Genomic DNA, 15,281 nt, shown 5'->3' on the forward strand with positions numbered 1-15,281 from the left:
AGCTCGTCTTCACCATGTCTACATGACTAAATGCATTGAGCTGCTGCCACGTGATTGGCTGATTAGCTATTTGCATTAACGGCAGTTGAAGAGGTGTACTTTAGAAGTAGCCACTGAGTGTATGTTGGCTATAGGTTGGTACATATCATGAATGTGTAAATTAAATATTGAAACCTCAGCTGGAGTTTGATTGTCTGCTCCAATGCTGTTGACCGCAGCAGTGATTTCGATTTCCTTTGAAGCCACTTTCAGGCTGCCAAATAGAACCAGGTGGTTAAATTGGTTCTGGGACGTCAGTGTTTCCATTTCCAGCTCAGAGAAGATCTTTTTGCCTCTTCATGTCATGAACTCTGGGGGCGAGGCCTCTGAACTCAGAATATATCATGGCAGGATATTTAAAGGATGATTTCAGGGGCCACATTTATCATTTACATTTAGTCATCATTCCTTCACTGTGATTGGTCGGATAAGAACGTTTGATGAATCACTGAGGGCCGAGATGTGTCTGATTGTTTGGGATTACTCTTCTGTCATCCTCTCCTCTGTTCTGTTCTTCTGTTTTCTTTATTTACCAGCTCTTCTTGACTCCTCTCCTCTTTCTTGCTCATCTGTATTCCTCTTTTCCTCTCGTTTCTTTTCTCCACTTTTCTCCTCTTCACCCTTATCTTGTTCTCTTCTGTCACCTTCTCTTCTTTGATATTCTTTCTGTTCTTTTCTCCCCATCTCTTCATTCCTACTCTGTTCTCTCCATTTCCTTTTCTCCTCTCTTTTGGCTCTCTGTTCATTCTCGTTACCTTTTCTTGTTCCTCCTTTTCTCTAGACTTTGCCTTTCCTATTCTTTCCTTTCTTCTCTTTTCTTCTATTGTATTTGTTTCTCTTCATTTCTCTTTGGATTTTATCCTGTTCTTTTTTTTCCTCTCTTCTATTCTTCTTTTTACCTTTTCTCTTATGGTATTTTTTCCTCATATTTTTTGCTCTCTTCTGTTTTCTTTGTTTCCTCTCAGTTCAGATTTTCTCTCCTCTTTCCCCTTACATCCTCTCTTTTCCTCTCGTCCCTCCCCTCTTCTCTATCCTCCTCTCCTTTTTTCTCTCCTCCTGCTTCCTCTCCTATCACCTCTCTCCTCCCCCCTCCTCTCCTATCTCCTCCTCTCTTCTTCTCTTGCTGTCACAGCTCGTTAGTGAGTGCTGTTGCTCCCTTGAGGTCGACAGTTTTGATGTTTGTCTCTTTGTTTGTGTTTGTCCCTCATTCCTCTTCCTCCTCCGCTCCAACCAATAAGCAGCAGGAGGCAAAAAATCTGAAAACAACAAAACAAGCGCTTCTCTCTTTCTCTCTTTCTCTCTCTGTCTCTTAATGACGGCGGCTGCTGGCGTCGGCTCGAAGCCTCTGGGGTTTTCTTTACTCTGAGTGAAGGGAAGGAGAGTGACGTCTGATTATTTATTTTCTTTTTTTAATCTTTAACCTTTACTTGTTCTGTTCTCTACGCTCACACTCGGCTCGGTGTTTGTGTTGCAGACTCGTTCTGATTCCCTCAGGAGGTCCCCAAACTTCCCGCCGCTCCTCGCGTTTCAAACTTCCCTTCGTAGTTTGATCAGATTTTAGAATCAAGCCATTTACTGTATGTGTTAAAAATAGAAAGCAGAAACACTTCAGAGCGGACCAAACTTAATGAAGCCTACACTAACAAGATGGGAGACTAAAAAAATGAAATAAAGCAGACTCAATTTCGGCCAAAGCCCAAGAGTCACAGAGTTTGTTTCTGTTTGTGTCGGCCCCGTCCGTATGAAAAAAGTCTGAGCAGCCACACAGGTTGGAAACAGAGGTCATAGTTCATCACAGTTTACAGACTCACTTCAACTAATAGTGTTAACACAGTTTTCCTGTGCTATATGGTGTCAACATGTCAGGTGCACTCATTCAGTTTTACCTGCAACTACAACTTCCTGATTCAGTCATACTTTTACTGTGTGTTCAGACAGAGTGTGAGGATAATTTGACCGTCCACATGGCTGCACACAAATGCTGCATTTCCACTGAATGGTTCAGTCCGACTCTACTCGACTCAACTCGCATTTCAACCTAGTCTCACTCTGAAGTTGTCGAAATTCACAGCTTGGTCAGCAAATTCCAGCGTCAGACACCAACAAAAAAGCCGTCCTTTCACCTTGGCATGATACACAGCTGGTCACTGTTATAGTTTAATGGCATAAGGGGAAAACATGTTGGGACAAGAACAAAAGTTAAGGCGGCAAAAGTCTGAGTGAGGCGGTTGGCAAGGGTGGTGGATGGGTCCAACAACAACCGACGTTCACTCAGGATGGCAGTGTTCGCTTTGCGTAGGATTGTGAAGTCAAACCCTGTTCTTTTTTCCTAAACTATGCCTCGACAGGTCAGAGCCAAGTCCAATCCAAGGAGGACCCACCGTGGATCAAGGGTAACTCTGCAGTACCAGCATGTCCCCCAGATGCTTGATCAGATTGGGATCTGGGGAATTTTGAGGCCAGGTTGACACCTTGAGCTCTTTGTCCCATTCCTCTGGTCATTCCTAGGGACACTTTTGTGGTGTGGCATGGTGCATTGTCCTGTTGGGGGGGCACTGCCATCAGGGACTGAGGGAGGTGCTTGTTCTGCAGCTATGTTTGAGTGGGTGGAGCCTGTCACATGAATGTCAGGAGGACCAAAGGTTTCCCAGCAGAACACTGCACTGCAACATGATGATCAGTGTGATTCACTGCATCTGTCACCTGTGAGAATTTAACGTGAAGACACGTCCATGTGTTGGGCAAACATTCACACTTATCTCAGGCTTTATGATTCTGCTTCATAAACATACAGAGAGGACTAATGAGAGAGTGCCTGCTCTGCTTTATATTTTTATTGTACGAACAGTTCTGCCTCAATCTGTTGCTGTTTTTATTTTTTGTTTGTCTAGTGTGCCGTTGTTGTTGGAAGTGTCTAGATTTAGTGTTTATTCCCTTCAGACTGATCCCTGCGCGGCTCAGGAAGACGCTGAACACGGGATTAAGAAACGCTAAGATAGCAAACTGCTGATGATTCCCTCCCAAACGTAGACGCTTTATCCCCAGTTTGTGTCTCGTCAGGGACTCCCCGTGGTAATTAACAAACACCCCTCGACCCCAAACCACCGGTAGGGGGGGGAACCAGTCATCTTAGCTCAGACCTAACGGGCAGGTAGGTGGGAGATTAACTGAAACATAAGAGCTGATCCCTGCTGAGTCAGCACTGTGAGAGGAACACACAGAGATCTGGAGCATTAGCATGTTTTTCAATCTTTATCATTTATGCACAAGAAATTCATCTTCTTCTCTGCACATAAGGCCTCTAATGAAACAACCTGCGCTGCTCTGACTGGTCTGAGACGAGACAATAATATGTCACATGTTGTTTTGTACACTACAGCAGTCCATCTTGTTTTAGACACCTGAAGAGGTCTGAATTACACAGATTCTTTTTAATTATACTTTCTTTTGCAGACAAACATAACCACCACCATGTTCTTCTAATTGTTCTTGCATTGTTTTAACCCTTTGGAACCCGGAGCAACATCACTTTTCTTGTGCTTCTTTCAGACACCTCTCGCAAGTATTAAATGTCATTTGGTGCATTTAGTTGCAATAGATTTTTGAGTGTTTTTTGGGGCTCATCGAAAGGGGAAAATTTATACGTAAATTTGCGCCTCTTAATAATTGTGACAAGGTGTCAAAATCTCTGTATTTGAAGTTAAATTGAGTCCACTGCATGCTGTCCGCTTACTGAATGTGTCCTGCTTCACATGGACGCACATTTTAGCAAACAACAGCAAAGAGCAGCTGCATTTACTGCTCATAATCCAAGCATAAGAAAATAGGGATGTACGATACTGGATCTTTTACTGATATGCCGATATGTAACAACTCATTTGACTAGTAACCGATACGGTACCGATAAATCAGCTTTTTTCCCCACCTAATTTTAGTGATCAAGTCTCTTCTGTAGTGGAATTAGCATCATATTACACATACATACTCTTATCGTGACGGCCCACCAGCAGATGGAGACATGAAATACAACAGTTTTCAATGTATGTAATATTCATTCATTGTGCACATTAAGAGAACGCATGTTGGCCGATTCTGATATTTTGTTTCAAAGCCAGTATCAGCTAATGCCAATGACATGCTGATATTACTGTGCATCCCTACCGGGAAAAATAGTGACATTGTACATTTCTGCAAACCACACATATGTTATATTTGTACGTTATTATGTGGCAGATAAGTTCAGACTTTACAGTGAAACCGTAACGCCTGACACACCAAGTTGAGGGTCAGCCGTTGGTCAGTGTTGGGCTGTCAATGGGCGTCTGTCGCCTTAGTCGGTGTGGTGTGTCCTGCACCCATCGCTGAATGAAATCACTCTGATTGGCGGTTCAGCTTAGTGCACGAGAAGAGAACCTTCTCAAGTCCAGACTGAATAGAGTCCTGCGGGGATCAGCTGTGAAGTCCGGTGGCCAGTGGCTGCTTGCTCTGCTACCATTCAGCCGCTAGCGAAACATCCTGGCACAGACTATTTGGTGGAGTTAACCAGCCTGTCCCTCATGCAGCATTTGATGATATGTATAAGCACGGCTGGTTTTGGCTTTCAGTAGTCCACCACTGACATTCTCGTCACGTCTCGTCTTCTCGTCAAATGAAACATAGATTTTGTTTTAGAGCTATTTTTAGCTCGTCATCGTCTCATTTTCATCATGGAAAAAAAGGTCATTGACGAATATTTTTTTGTCATAGTTTTTATCAATGAAATTAACACTGGCAGAAGGTCAGAGTATTTTTCTTCAGCCTTTGAGCTCCTTAGCAGAAACATTTCCTGATAGTTTGAGTTGTTGTTCGCTGGTCCACTGTAAATATGCTCTGTTCTTTCAACATTGGATTGTTAATGTGCTAACTTGCTAACTAGCATCAAGATGGTTTTCCTGTTTCCCTTTTTTAAATGACAAATACAGACAACTGCCATCTGCTGGTGTGGAGTGTCACACAGGCGCAGAACGTATGTGTTGTGTTGGAAATGCTTGTGGTCTGTTCATGTGCAACTTTTTGGCTAAGACATAGGTGACATAAGGGAATCCAACCGTCAGCTTACATCGCCGCTAGTTCTCTGAAGTCTGTTTTGGAGTATCTGGGTCTCTGTATTTCAACACGCTGTGATTAAAGTGGTTCGGAAATGTTGCAGCTCAACTTTTTCTTCTGGGAATGAGGCTGCACAAATTTAGCCAAAGTTTCAGATCTACTCTGATGATCGAGAGTTTCACTCTGTCAGCGAGAGGCTGTCTTTAAAATAAAAAGGACACTTGCAAAGAGACAAATCTGTTTTTGATTTGTCACCATATCATTTTGTTGTTGGTGTGAAACATGTGCTAGTGTGCACATGATCCATGCTCTGTGTGTTATTTTACTGCACACGCAGGAGAAAGCGAAGTGTGTTGGTCTTATTAGCTATGCAAATTTGAAGCTGACTTACCAGAGAGGAAAACTGCACCTGCATCTATAGACCTGCTGATGCCCCTGTGTTTATATACAGTGTGTACAGTGTGTGTGTGTGTGTGTGTGTGTGTGTGTGTGTGTGTGTGTGTGTGTTTGAAGGTGACTGAAGGTGAAAGAAACTCCTGAAATGAGTTAAAGCTCCAATCTGAGGTTTGATGAGCTGTAAACTCGACTGAAGGTTTTATCCTCCAACTGCAGCACCGTCACCTCGGCTGCAGCTGTGAGTGTGTGTGTGTGTGTGTGTGTGTGTGTTTGTAGTACATTATGACCACAGTTGAAGCTGACAGGTGTTGAAGCATCAGTGACCTTCTGTTCAGCTATAAACTGGAGGTCAGACAAACACAATTACACCAGAGAAGCACACACACATTCCTGCATTTTCTCCATCTTGTTTTGGTGTTTGTTGGAATAAACGCAGGTATGCTGGTTGTGTGTGTGTGTGTGTGTGTGAGTGTGTGTGTGTGTGTGTGAGGGGTGGGTTTAAATTTCCCCATCCTAAAGCTGATTAGGCGCAGCAGCTTTTGTCACCCGCCGTGTTTTCTGGATCCCGTTTGGTCCTCCGAGTGGAAAATTTGCCGAACTAAGTGCGTCTGGTAATGAGATCAAGAGGCGTTTTTATAATTCCGCTGAGTTTGGTGTTTCAGTTTAGTGTCGCCCCGGGATTTAGTGAGTGCGCACACACACACACACACACACACACACACTGCTGCTGCAGTGAAGTGGAGTGATAATGAGGGTGAGTGTGTGTAAGCTGTAAACTACCAAAACAAAAAACTTAGGTTCATTTTATTTCTCATTTTACGACTCAGGATTGCCAGATGAAATACAGATTGTGGCCTCTTTATGCTACACACGCGTAGAACATACTGTAGTCAAATGTTTAAATTATAGTAGAATATAATGAAATACAATTAAGCTGTCTATACAAGTCCATATCCATCTATCCATCCATCCATCTCTCCATCTATCTATCCATCCATCCATCCATCTCTCCATCCATCCATCCATCCATCCATCCATCCATCATCTATCCATCTATCTATCCATCCATCCATCCACCCATCCATCCATCCATCTCTCCATCCATCCATCCATCCATCCATCCATCCATCATCCATCTATCATCTATCCATCCATCCATCCATCCATCCATCCATCCATCCACCCATCCATCCATCCATCTCTCCATCCGTCCATCCATCCATCCATCCATCCATCCATCCATCCATCCATCTATCATCTATCCATCCATCCATCCATCCATCCATCCATCCATCCATCCATCTCTCCATCCATCCATCCATCCATCCATCTATCCATCTATCCATCCATCCATCCATCTATCCATCCATCCATCATCCATCCATCCATCCATCATCCATCCATCCATCTATCCATCCATCCATCATCCATCCATCTATCCATCCATCCATCATCCATCCATCCATCCATCTATCATCTATCCATCCATCTATCCATCCATCCATCCATGCTCCTATAGCAGCTCGACTCCTCTCCTCACCACGTACGTATAAGAGAACTCTGTAGCTGTTGCTGTGTCTTGTGTGTGACGAAGAATCGATGATGAGAGACTTGTTGTTGAGGTCGAGAAATATAGCTAAACGACCCACAATCCCGTTGTCATGAAGTCAACGGCCAGAAAGATACTTCCTGGTGAGTCACAGCTCTGGAGATCAGCTCTTCAGGTGAGAAGTCAAGTTTAATTAGTGGCTGTCCACACATGATTTTAAGCTAACGCAGAGGTGGAGGAAGTACAGATCTGTCAGTAAGAGTGTAATAACTTTGCGTGGTCGTCTGTTGTCGAGCTGCAGCACAAGGCGTCCAATGTGTGCACGGTGCGGCACTTGACACGCGTCACAGCACGCGCAGCACGGCGGCAGTGACGGTGTGTTTTCAGCTTGAGAGTTCAAATTATTGTGCATTGACGAACCGGCTCTATATCCATTTATTAATATTTAATTACGCTGACTTCCAGACTTCAGATGATGTGAGACATGAGTGTTTTATTCAGTCAGATGTATCCGAAGGTTCAAAAACAGTCATAATTATGATTTAAATGTTGATGTGAATAATTTGGAAAGACATAAATGTTTAGCATAAGCAGTTCAGTTAGACTCTGTGTCAGCCGTGTCACAACATAACAACAAGGATTTACACTGCAGCTGCACAGCAGAAGAAAAAAAAACAGATTTCACCTTTTATAAAAACATCTTACTTTAATTCAGAAAATGAGGCATTTTAGGGCAAATTTTACAAATTAATAAACAGTATTTGTCCCGAAATGTGCCGCCTGAAACCTGCTGAGCTCCATGTTTCCTCGTCACTTTGTTGTAATGACTCACACTCTGCTTTAATGACATCGCCACACAGGATTTCTGGGTAGTGCAGCCAGCTGAATTTCAAAAAGCTCCAGTATCTCTTGCAGCCATCTGAGGCCACAACATGTGATATCTTTCCTAATGCGGCCTTAAATCGAATCCAAACTTTCCTCCAGTGATAAGTTTTAGTCCTTCAGAGTGTCGACCTGCAGTCAGCGCTCAGGGACGACTTCCCCCTCCGGTCCACCTCACGAGGAGCAGAGATCTGACCTTAATCTCAATTTTTGGGGCCTCCTGCTAGGCTTCGAATTAAATCAGCCCTATCCCCCAGAGTGTGTGTCCGTGTGTGTGTGTGTGTGTGTGTGTGTGTGTGTGTTAAGAGGGCAACACCATATGGCCAGACTGATCATTAAGGAGGCTGCCGGAGGCACAAAACCGCTGGAGCTACTCCCCTCACACACATTTACACACACACACACACTCAGTCGCTCGGCGAGTGTCACGACGGATCGTGCTCAGAGGCTGTGACGGACCGGTGCACTTAAGCTTTTCCTCTCTCACACACACATACACACACTCACACACTCTCTCCGGTGTCGTAATGAAGGTCCTCCATGTCTCCACAGATGGTGTTTGTCTCCTAAAGTCTCCTTGGTGCCGGTAAACAGAGAGCAGGCCGGACCCTGACAGACCTGCCTCTGGGCTCTGAACATGCATCTGTATATGTGTGTGTGTGTGTGTGTGTTTACTACGTCCATGTGTGTCAGAAGGAAAGGAGGACGCGAGGAGATAAGGTCCAAGGAAAGAGGAGTTTAGGAGACAGGAGAGAAGAAAAATTGCTAGAGAGTAGAAGATGAGAAGAAATAAAGAGGAAAGAAAAGAAAAAGGCCGGAAGATGAGCAGAGAGGAGGTGAAGGGGAGGAAGGAGGCAAGTGGACAAAGGATAGGAAGAGAAGAGAGGGTGATAAAGGCTCAGAGGGAAGATGCAAGAAGGAGAATGAAGGAAAGAAAGAAAAACAATACGCCTGCAGAGGAGGTAAAAAAAGGATGGATAAGAGGAAGGAGGAAAGCAAGGGGGCGACCAAGAGGTTAGGAGAAGCTGTTCAGGAGAGAAGGAGAGGAAATGATAATAAAGGACTTTTATAAGGAGGAGAGGAAAACAGGAAAGGGAGAGAAAGCACAGAGGAAAGAAGAAGAGAGAAAAGGGAACACGGGGGGAGGAGGAGATAAGATCTCAAAGTAAGAGCTTAGGAGACAAGGACAGGGACGAGCAAAGGGGCTAAAGTTTTACACTTCACTTTGAAGCTTTGGGAGTTTCACCCAGGCCCCCAGGAAGTGCACCGGGCTTCGAAACCAATTTCGCATAGTGGCCAAACGATGGAATTACAACTGCAGAGTCCGTCCCATGATGCCTTTGACTTTGTCCCATGACTCGTGTCAGTATCAGAATTTGATCCATTTGATTTGATAGCTTTTGAAAAGTCGTGAAGAGTCACACGATTAAGTCATTTATCCCCATTCAATTTAGTGTAGAGCTAAATAGGAAGTAGCCGACTCGGACGGTGGAAGTCATTACAGGTCCAGTGAAGCAGTGCTGATGCATCAGTTGAACGACTGTGGCTTCACGTGCCACTGAGCAAGTTTCATAGGAATGGATGGGGTCCTGCTCCCAATACTGTATCCACTTCAATTTATACATCTATGGTTTCACTGTAGGGGAGACCGGGGATGATTGTAACACTTTTTGTTTGAGCAAGTGTAACTCAGTGGGTTTTTTTGTTAGAGCTCTTAAATTTTGATATGTGGTACCCATATTTGTCTGCTATAAATAACACACACTTTGACCTCTACTACACCATCACAGATTATGGAAATTAATGTGAGTTGTAACACTAGCTGGGGATGGATGTAACAATTAAATTACTGTGCTTAAAAAAAGATTCACAATAGGCTAAATGTATTCTAGCACTTCAATGAATAATAAAGAAGGAACAATAAACTTCTAAGAGTACAATAATTGTAATATTAAAATTAATAGAAATGTATAACATAAATACAAAAAAAGGTGACGTTTGAACAGCATTTGAACAGTTGAACAATAAACACTTTTTTTTTTCAGTAACTATTATCTGAGCAAACTAAGGCATAATACCTATAGCCTATTTTAATCTGATTGGCAGCTGTGGCAAATGTAGATGTCCTTGCCTGGGGTGCAGGCTTTGTGGGCCCAAAATCCCCACTTTTTAAGAACTGTTACAACCCTCCCCATGCCTAGCAGCCATGAAAGAGCTAACAGTTTTTAGCATTTAGCTTCAAAGCTAGCACTAATGAAACACATCAAATTAAACTAGAGAAACTACTACTTGAACCTATGTAAGCGAAACAATTGTACATACAACACAATGGACACTATGCAAAAAACAACTGTGATGAAAATGTTTGGTTTCTCACCTGAAAAACTGTTTTTTGGCTCTAGAACAGACAAATTTGGACTCAGACATGTGGCTTCACCAGTGAGCTCCAATTGTAAATGGGCATGGACTATGTTGATGATGTCACCACAGCTCGTTTCTTATTGGCCAAACTGAGAGTGTTACAACTATCCCTTTGTTACCACCATCCCCGGTCTCCCCTACCCACTGCAGCATGCACCTCCTTGAAAATGTAAATACACGTCAGGGCTACGGATTTGTTCAACTGTTCGATCATCTCAAAGACAATGGGTCAAGCACCGAAAACATGTCAGTAAATACCCCACTGTGAAGCTTTTCTGTGTAAAAGATGGTTGCTAACAAGAAGCTAAATGAGACGATAGAACCTCATCCATGACGTGACAGCATCGTTGTGGTGGCGATGTTCAGTCATGTGACCATGGCGTAGTTTGTTTATAGCCTAACCTAGCCCGATGATTGCATTTGTGTTCAAATACAACACAAATGTTGTTCATTTGTGAAGATCATCATGCTGAACAAAACGTCTAAGTATCATGAAAGTTTGTTCGCCACAGATCTTATTTTCTGCAATAATCCAAAGGAAAAATCCCGCTGGCTTTTTGACGAGGGAACCAGGGCGACGCTACCTTCCGTGTGAGCCTATAAAAAAATGTAATCCCTGCTGTTAGCAGTTTTGCAAATACACACAGATTAATTTGGCTGTTTCATTTTCTGGTGTGAAGGAGGAGAAAAGGAAAGAAAGAAATCAAAGATGGCGAGGAGAGAGGCGAGGAAAAGACACAACGTAGAGTAACAGAGAAATTTGAATTTATAAGTTTCAGCACCCCACAACTGTGTGTGTGTGTGTGTGTGTGTGTGTGTGTGTGAGAGAGAGAGAGAGAGAGAGAGAGAAAGAGGAGGGTTGGAGGAGAGAAAGCCATCTAATGAGCCCCACTGTGAGAGAGATGCCTGTTTTTCTCCCAAATATTTGATATCTACTGCTGCTGTCCACACGGGTCATCACTCTGTGTGTGTGTGTGTGTGTGTGTGTGTGTGTGTGTGTGTGTGTGTGTGTGTGTGTGTGTGTCTCTACTGCCAATCAAACACTTGTTTTTCTGCATGGAAATCTCCTCCAATATCACTCAGAAAGTTTCTTTTCACAATGAGAGCTCCACTGTCGACATGATGGACAGCTCTCAACATCTGCACGTGTTGTGGTCTCTCAGGCTGCTTTCACACCTGCCCTGTTTGGTTCGGTTCAATTGAACTCAAGTTCCTTTGGGCAGGTGTGAACACAGCAATCACACTCAGGTGTGCACCAAAACAACCGGACTGAGACCTTCTTGAAGAGGTGGTCTCGGTCCGGTTACAAAGGAACTGTGGTGCGGTTGGTTTGTGGTGAGAAGGTGTTCCGACCTGGATGTGAAGCAACTGCAGTCACATGACACATTGTTTGGGTTAAACATGAGCATGTTACAGTCCTGGAGGATTATTAATGTGCACCTCCTCCTGTACTGCCTTAATATGCACATTCAGCACATCCAATGCATCAAAACATTGTTTTCTAGTTGGAGCCGAATTTGCCTTGTTTTCAAACTGTATGCTTTGACTAAAATGAACAATGACAGCAATATAGTCCACGATGAGCAGCGCTAAAATCAACCTGCGTAGTTGTCCCTCCATTGTGACATTAGAAAGTGTCACATTTATCTTGCAAGTGTACTCTTCTTCAATGTTTGCTTTACTTCCTGGATTTTTCCCACATGGAAATTCTGACCAATCAAGAGCAGCTTTCTCACACAAGGCATTTGATCTGGTCCTCTTGTAAATGCTGCCGTGAGAACACCAACCAACTCTAGGCCATTATACAACTTTGGGACAACATGAGTCCCTGATTCAGACCAAAGGAAACGACTCTAGGGCTGAAAGAACCCTGAGTAAGAAACACTTGAGATCATAAGGGATGTTGTATTTATTAGAATCACTCTGTGTGTGTTGCATCACGTCAGCCGTGTTTGTCATGTCTGTGGCATCACACACAGTTTGTGTCTCACATATTTAGAATTCCTATGAACAACTTGTGGCGATTCTAATTTTGGTGATGTTTTAATTTGATTAGAAGGATTAAAAACTTTGTCTCTGTGAGCTTTGGTTTGATCAAAGCCTGAGCTGAACTCACTGCTAAAAAGAAGCTGTGTTTTCTATTTCTTAAAATAAAATAGGTGACATATTCAGAAGCAGAGCTGCAGCTAACACTCATCTTAAATTAACTTTTTAATCTGTCTTCTTTTTAAATTAATCATTTATGCTATAAAATGTCAAAAATGAGAGATGCCAATCATGGTCCACTAAGAAACGAGGTGATGTGCACAGATTGCCTAATTAGACTCAGTGTCCAAAGGTTGATGAAAACAACTAGACAGTATAAATAAATGTTTATAGTCAAAGCTGAGATTAATAAAATCTGTCAATCAGCTCTTCAACTTCAACATTATTGAGCTGGTAACGCTGCCCTGATCTCCACTTCCTCCCTCCAGGTGCCAACGCCAAGCTGCGCTACCAGATCACCTCAGGAAACACGATGGGCACCTTTGACGTGGAGCCCGAGGTGGGCACCATCTTCGTGGCTCAGCCGCTCGACTACGAGATGGAACAGCGCTTCGAGCTGCGGCTGGTGGCCTCCGACGGGAAGTGGGAGAACGAGACGCTGGTGGTGGTTCAGGTGGTCAACCGCAACGACGAGGCGCCCGTCTTCAGCCAGACGGAGTACCACGCCGCCGTGACAGAGGAGCTCACTCAGCTTCCTGTTTTCATGCTGGAGGTCAGTCATTGTGTTTGTATGACATCATTTTAAAGGCCTCTCTGCCTGATAGCAGTGTAAATCACTAGTTTTATTATAACACAATATTATATCAGTTTGGACAACAATATGATATTTGCTGATTTCACAAAGTCCATGAATCGATTTTGATTCTGTTCAAGTCAGGGGTCTGCGTTTGACTTGAGACGATTGATAAATAAAGGCGTATCCTAAAGATGATGATATGGATGCATGTTTTTCCTCTACACTGATGATATTGGATCATTTATCATTAATTCGATACATCGATTAACATCAATGGATTGTTAAAAATGTGCAAAAATTCAAGCATATCTAACATAATCATGAGCCAGAAGTTCGTGCATAACTCACGTATTTTGTAAGGTTGTGATCACATGACCAATGTGCTGGCGGGAGTAAAGAAGGAAGCGTTTCCGAGCGGTGCAGTTAGGAGGAAGGTTGGGTGGTGGTCAGGAAAAACAGGACTTTTTCCAGGAGGTTGTTGTTCGGATACGTGTGAACTTTGAGTCCTCTCAAGGTACGTCATGTCCGTGTTTCTCTTCCGTAAACCTAACCTCCGTGACTTTATGTTAACTGTGTAACTTTACATTAAGGACTCAACGTTACGATACGATACAAACCACTGGATGAGGAGAAGATGAGCACGTTGTATGTTTTTGACTGAACACTGATCAGATGTCGGTCCAGTCCACATCAATCTGTTAAAAATGCAAACATGAGAAAGTAGCACCTTCTGAACGCACCTCCACCGTGACGGAGCTGTCACGAAAATCTCAGTTTATACGATCAAGATGTGAAAATGTATCAGGTTTAATACAGACAAATCTAATAGTGCTGGTCACGCTTCAAACGTAGAGTTGAATTAGCCCGGAGCGACACCTCAGCACAGATCCAGTGTCCACATACTAACACATCACATGTGTGTGACATTGTTTAACACAATATCAAATTTAACATCCACCAAACTGACAGGAAGGAACCAGGAACTGAAAAGTTGCCTCAGAAAGTCAGTCGACCTCCTTCTTCTGCGGCTTTCATCCGCCTTTCGTCACACCTATCTCTGGTAATTCACGGTAATATGCATGTGCCGCCAAGCTAAATCAGATTAGAAAGGTGGAAGTGCGTCGGTGAGGCCCGGGATGAAATCCCCGTCAGAGAGGCATGTGTCACCGAGTCCTCAACCTGGGCCTGCTCCCCCTCGCCTGCTGGAATTGATTTGATGTATGCTCGGTTCCTCTCAATAGTTTTCCCCGGCCCCTCCCTGAACGCGGGCCGCTGTGAGCCCCGTGTGTTAATACAATTCAGCAGATAGTGAACGGAGGGGAAAATCCAATTTGAAATGAATATTCTTTGACTTCACCTGCGTGGCAGCCTCCTCTGTGGCGCCGCGACTGCTCATCTTCAATATTGCCTACCTGCATCACATTGTCAGGGAATGCAGAGAGCCAACAAGGGGGGAGGTGGCAGCAGGGAGGAGGGAGGATGGAGGGGGGAGAAAACTTCAAAGGCTTCTGTAAACAAACCCTCTGGTGAGAAAAGAGGAGAAGAAAGGGTAAAAGTGTACTTTTTTCTTGCTTTTGTTGGCGTCTATTAACTTTTAATTGCATTGTGTGTCGCGGTGACAGATGTGAGAGCTGGTGTCCCCTCGTTCAGAGAGATAGCAGGAAGGCAGGTTAATTAAGCAAACAGGACAAAGCAACAGAGAAATGTTTATTCCTGTGTTGCACAGTCCCTGTGTGCGGGGGCAGCTGCTGCAATCAGCTCCCTGCCGCATGTCCTATTTGCTGGGCTTGACATTTGTACATAATAAAAAAAGCAATTCAACTGTTTTGATAAGAAAAAAAGAGAAAGAACAAAAAGCAATAGTTCCTGTGAAGAGGGAGAATGTTTATTTCAACTGAAGAGAGAAGTCAGTGTTGCTGCTTTGACCAGCTTGCTAAAAAAATGTGACAGTCAGCGACCATGTTTCATTACTCGTATAATGAAATCCATTTCATTAGCAGATGTTGGTGTCTTGTGGCTGATTGTTTTTACATGTTTGTGAGTTTAAAAGTCTTTTAATATCACCAAAAAGACCCAGTCTGTAATATTGTGTTCACTGCTGTTCAGTGTTCTGTAGCAAGTACAATA

At 43.5% G+C, this 15,281-nt stretch overlaps 1 protein-coding gene across 1 annotated transcript in view; it reads left to right on the plus strand.

Annotated features, from left to right (window-relative positions):
- Positions 1-15,281, plus strand: part of si:dkey-22o22.2 (neural-cadherin) — a 100,113-nt gene that overhangs the window by 40,499 nt on the left and 44,333 nt on the right. The window contains exon 16 of the mRNA XM_049584911.1: positions 12,847-13,130. Coding sequence (XP_049440868.1) covers positions 12,847-13,130 — 284 coding nt within the window. The remainder of the gene's footprint in view (positions 1-12,846; positions 13,131-15,281) is intronic.

Source organism: Epinephelus fuscoguttatus, linkage group LG8 (genome assembly GCF_011397635.1).
Source record: "Epinephelus fuscoguttatus linkage group LG8, E.fuscoguttatus.final_Chr_v1".
Lineage (NCBI taxonomy): Eukaryota > Metazoa > Chordata > Actinopteri > Perciformes > Serranidae > Epinephelus > Epinephelus fuscoguttatus.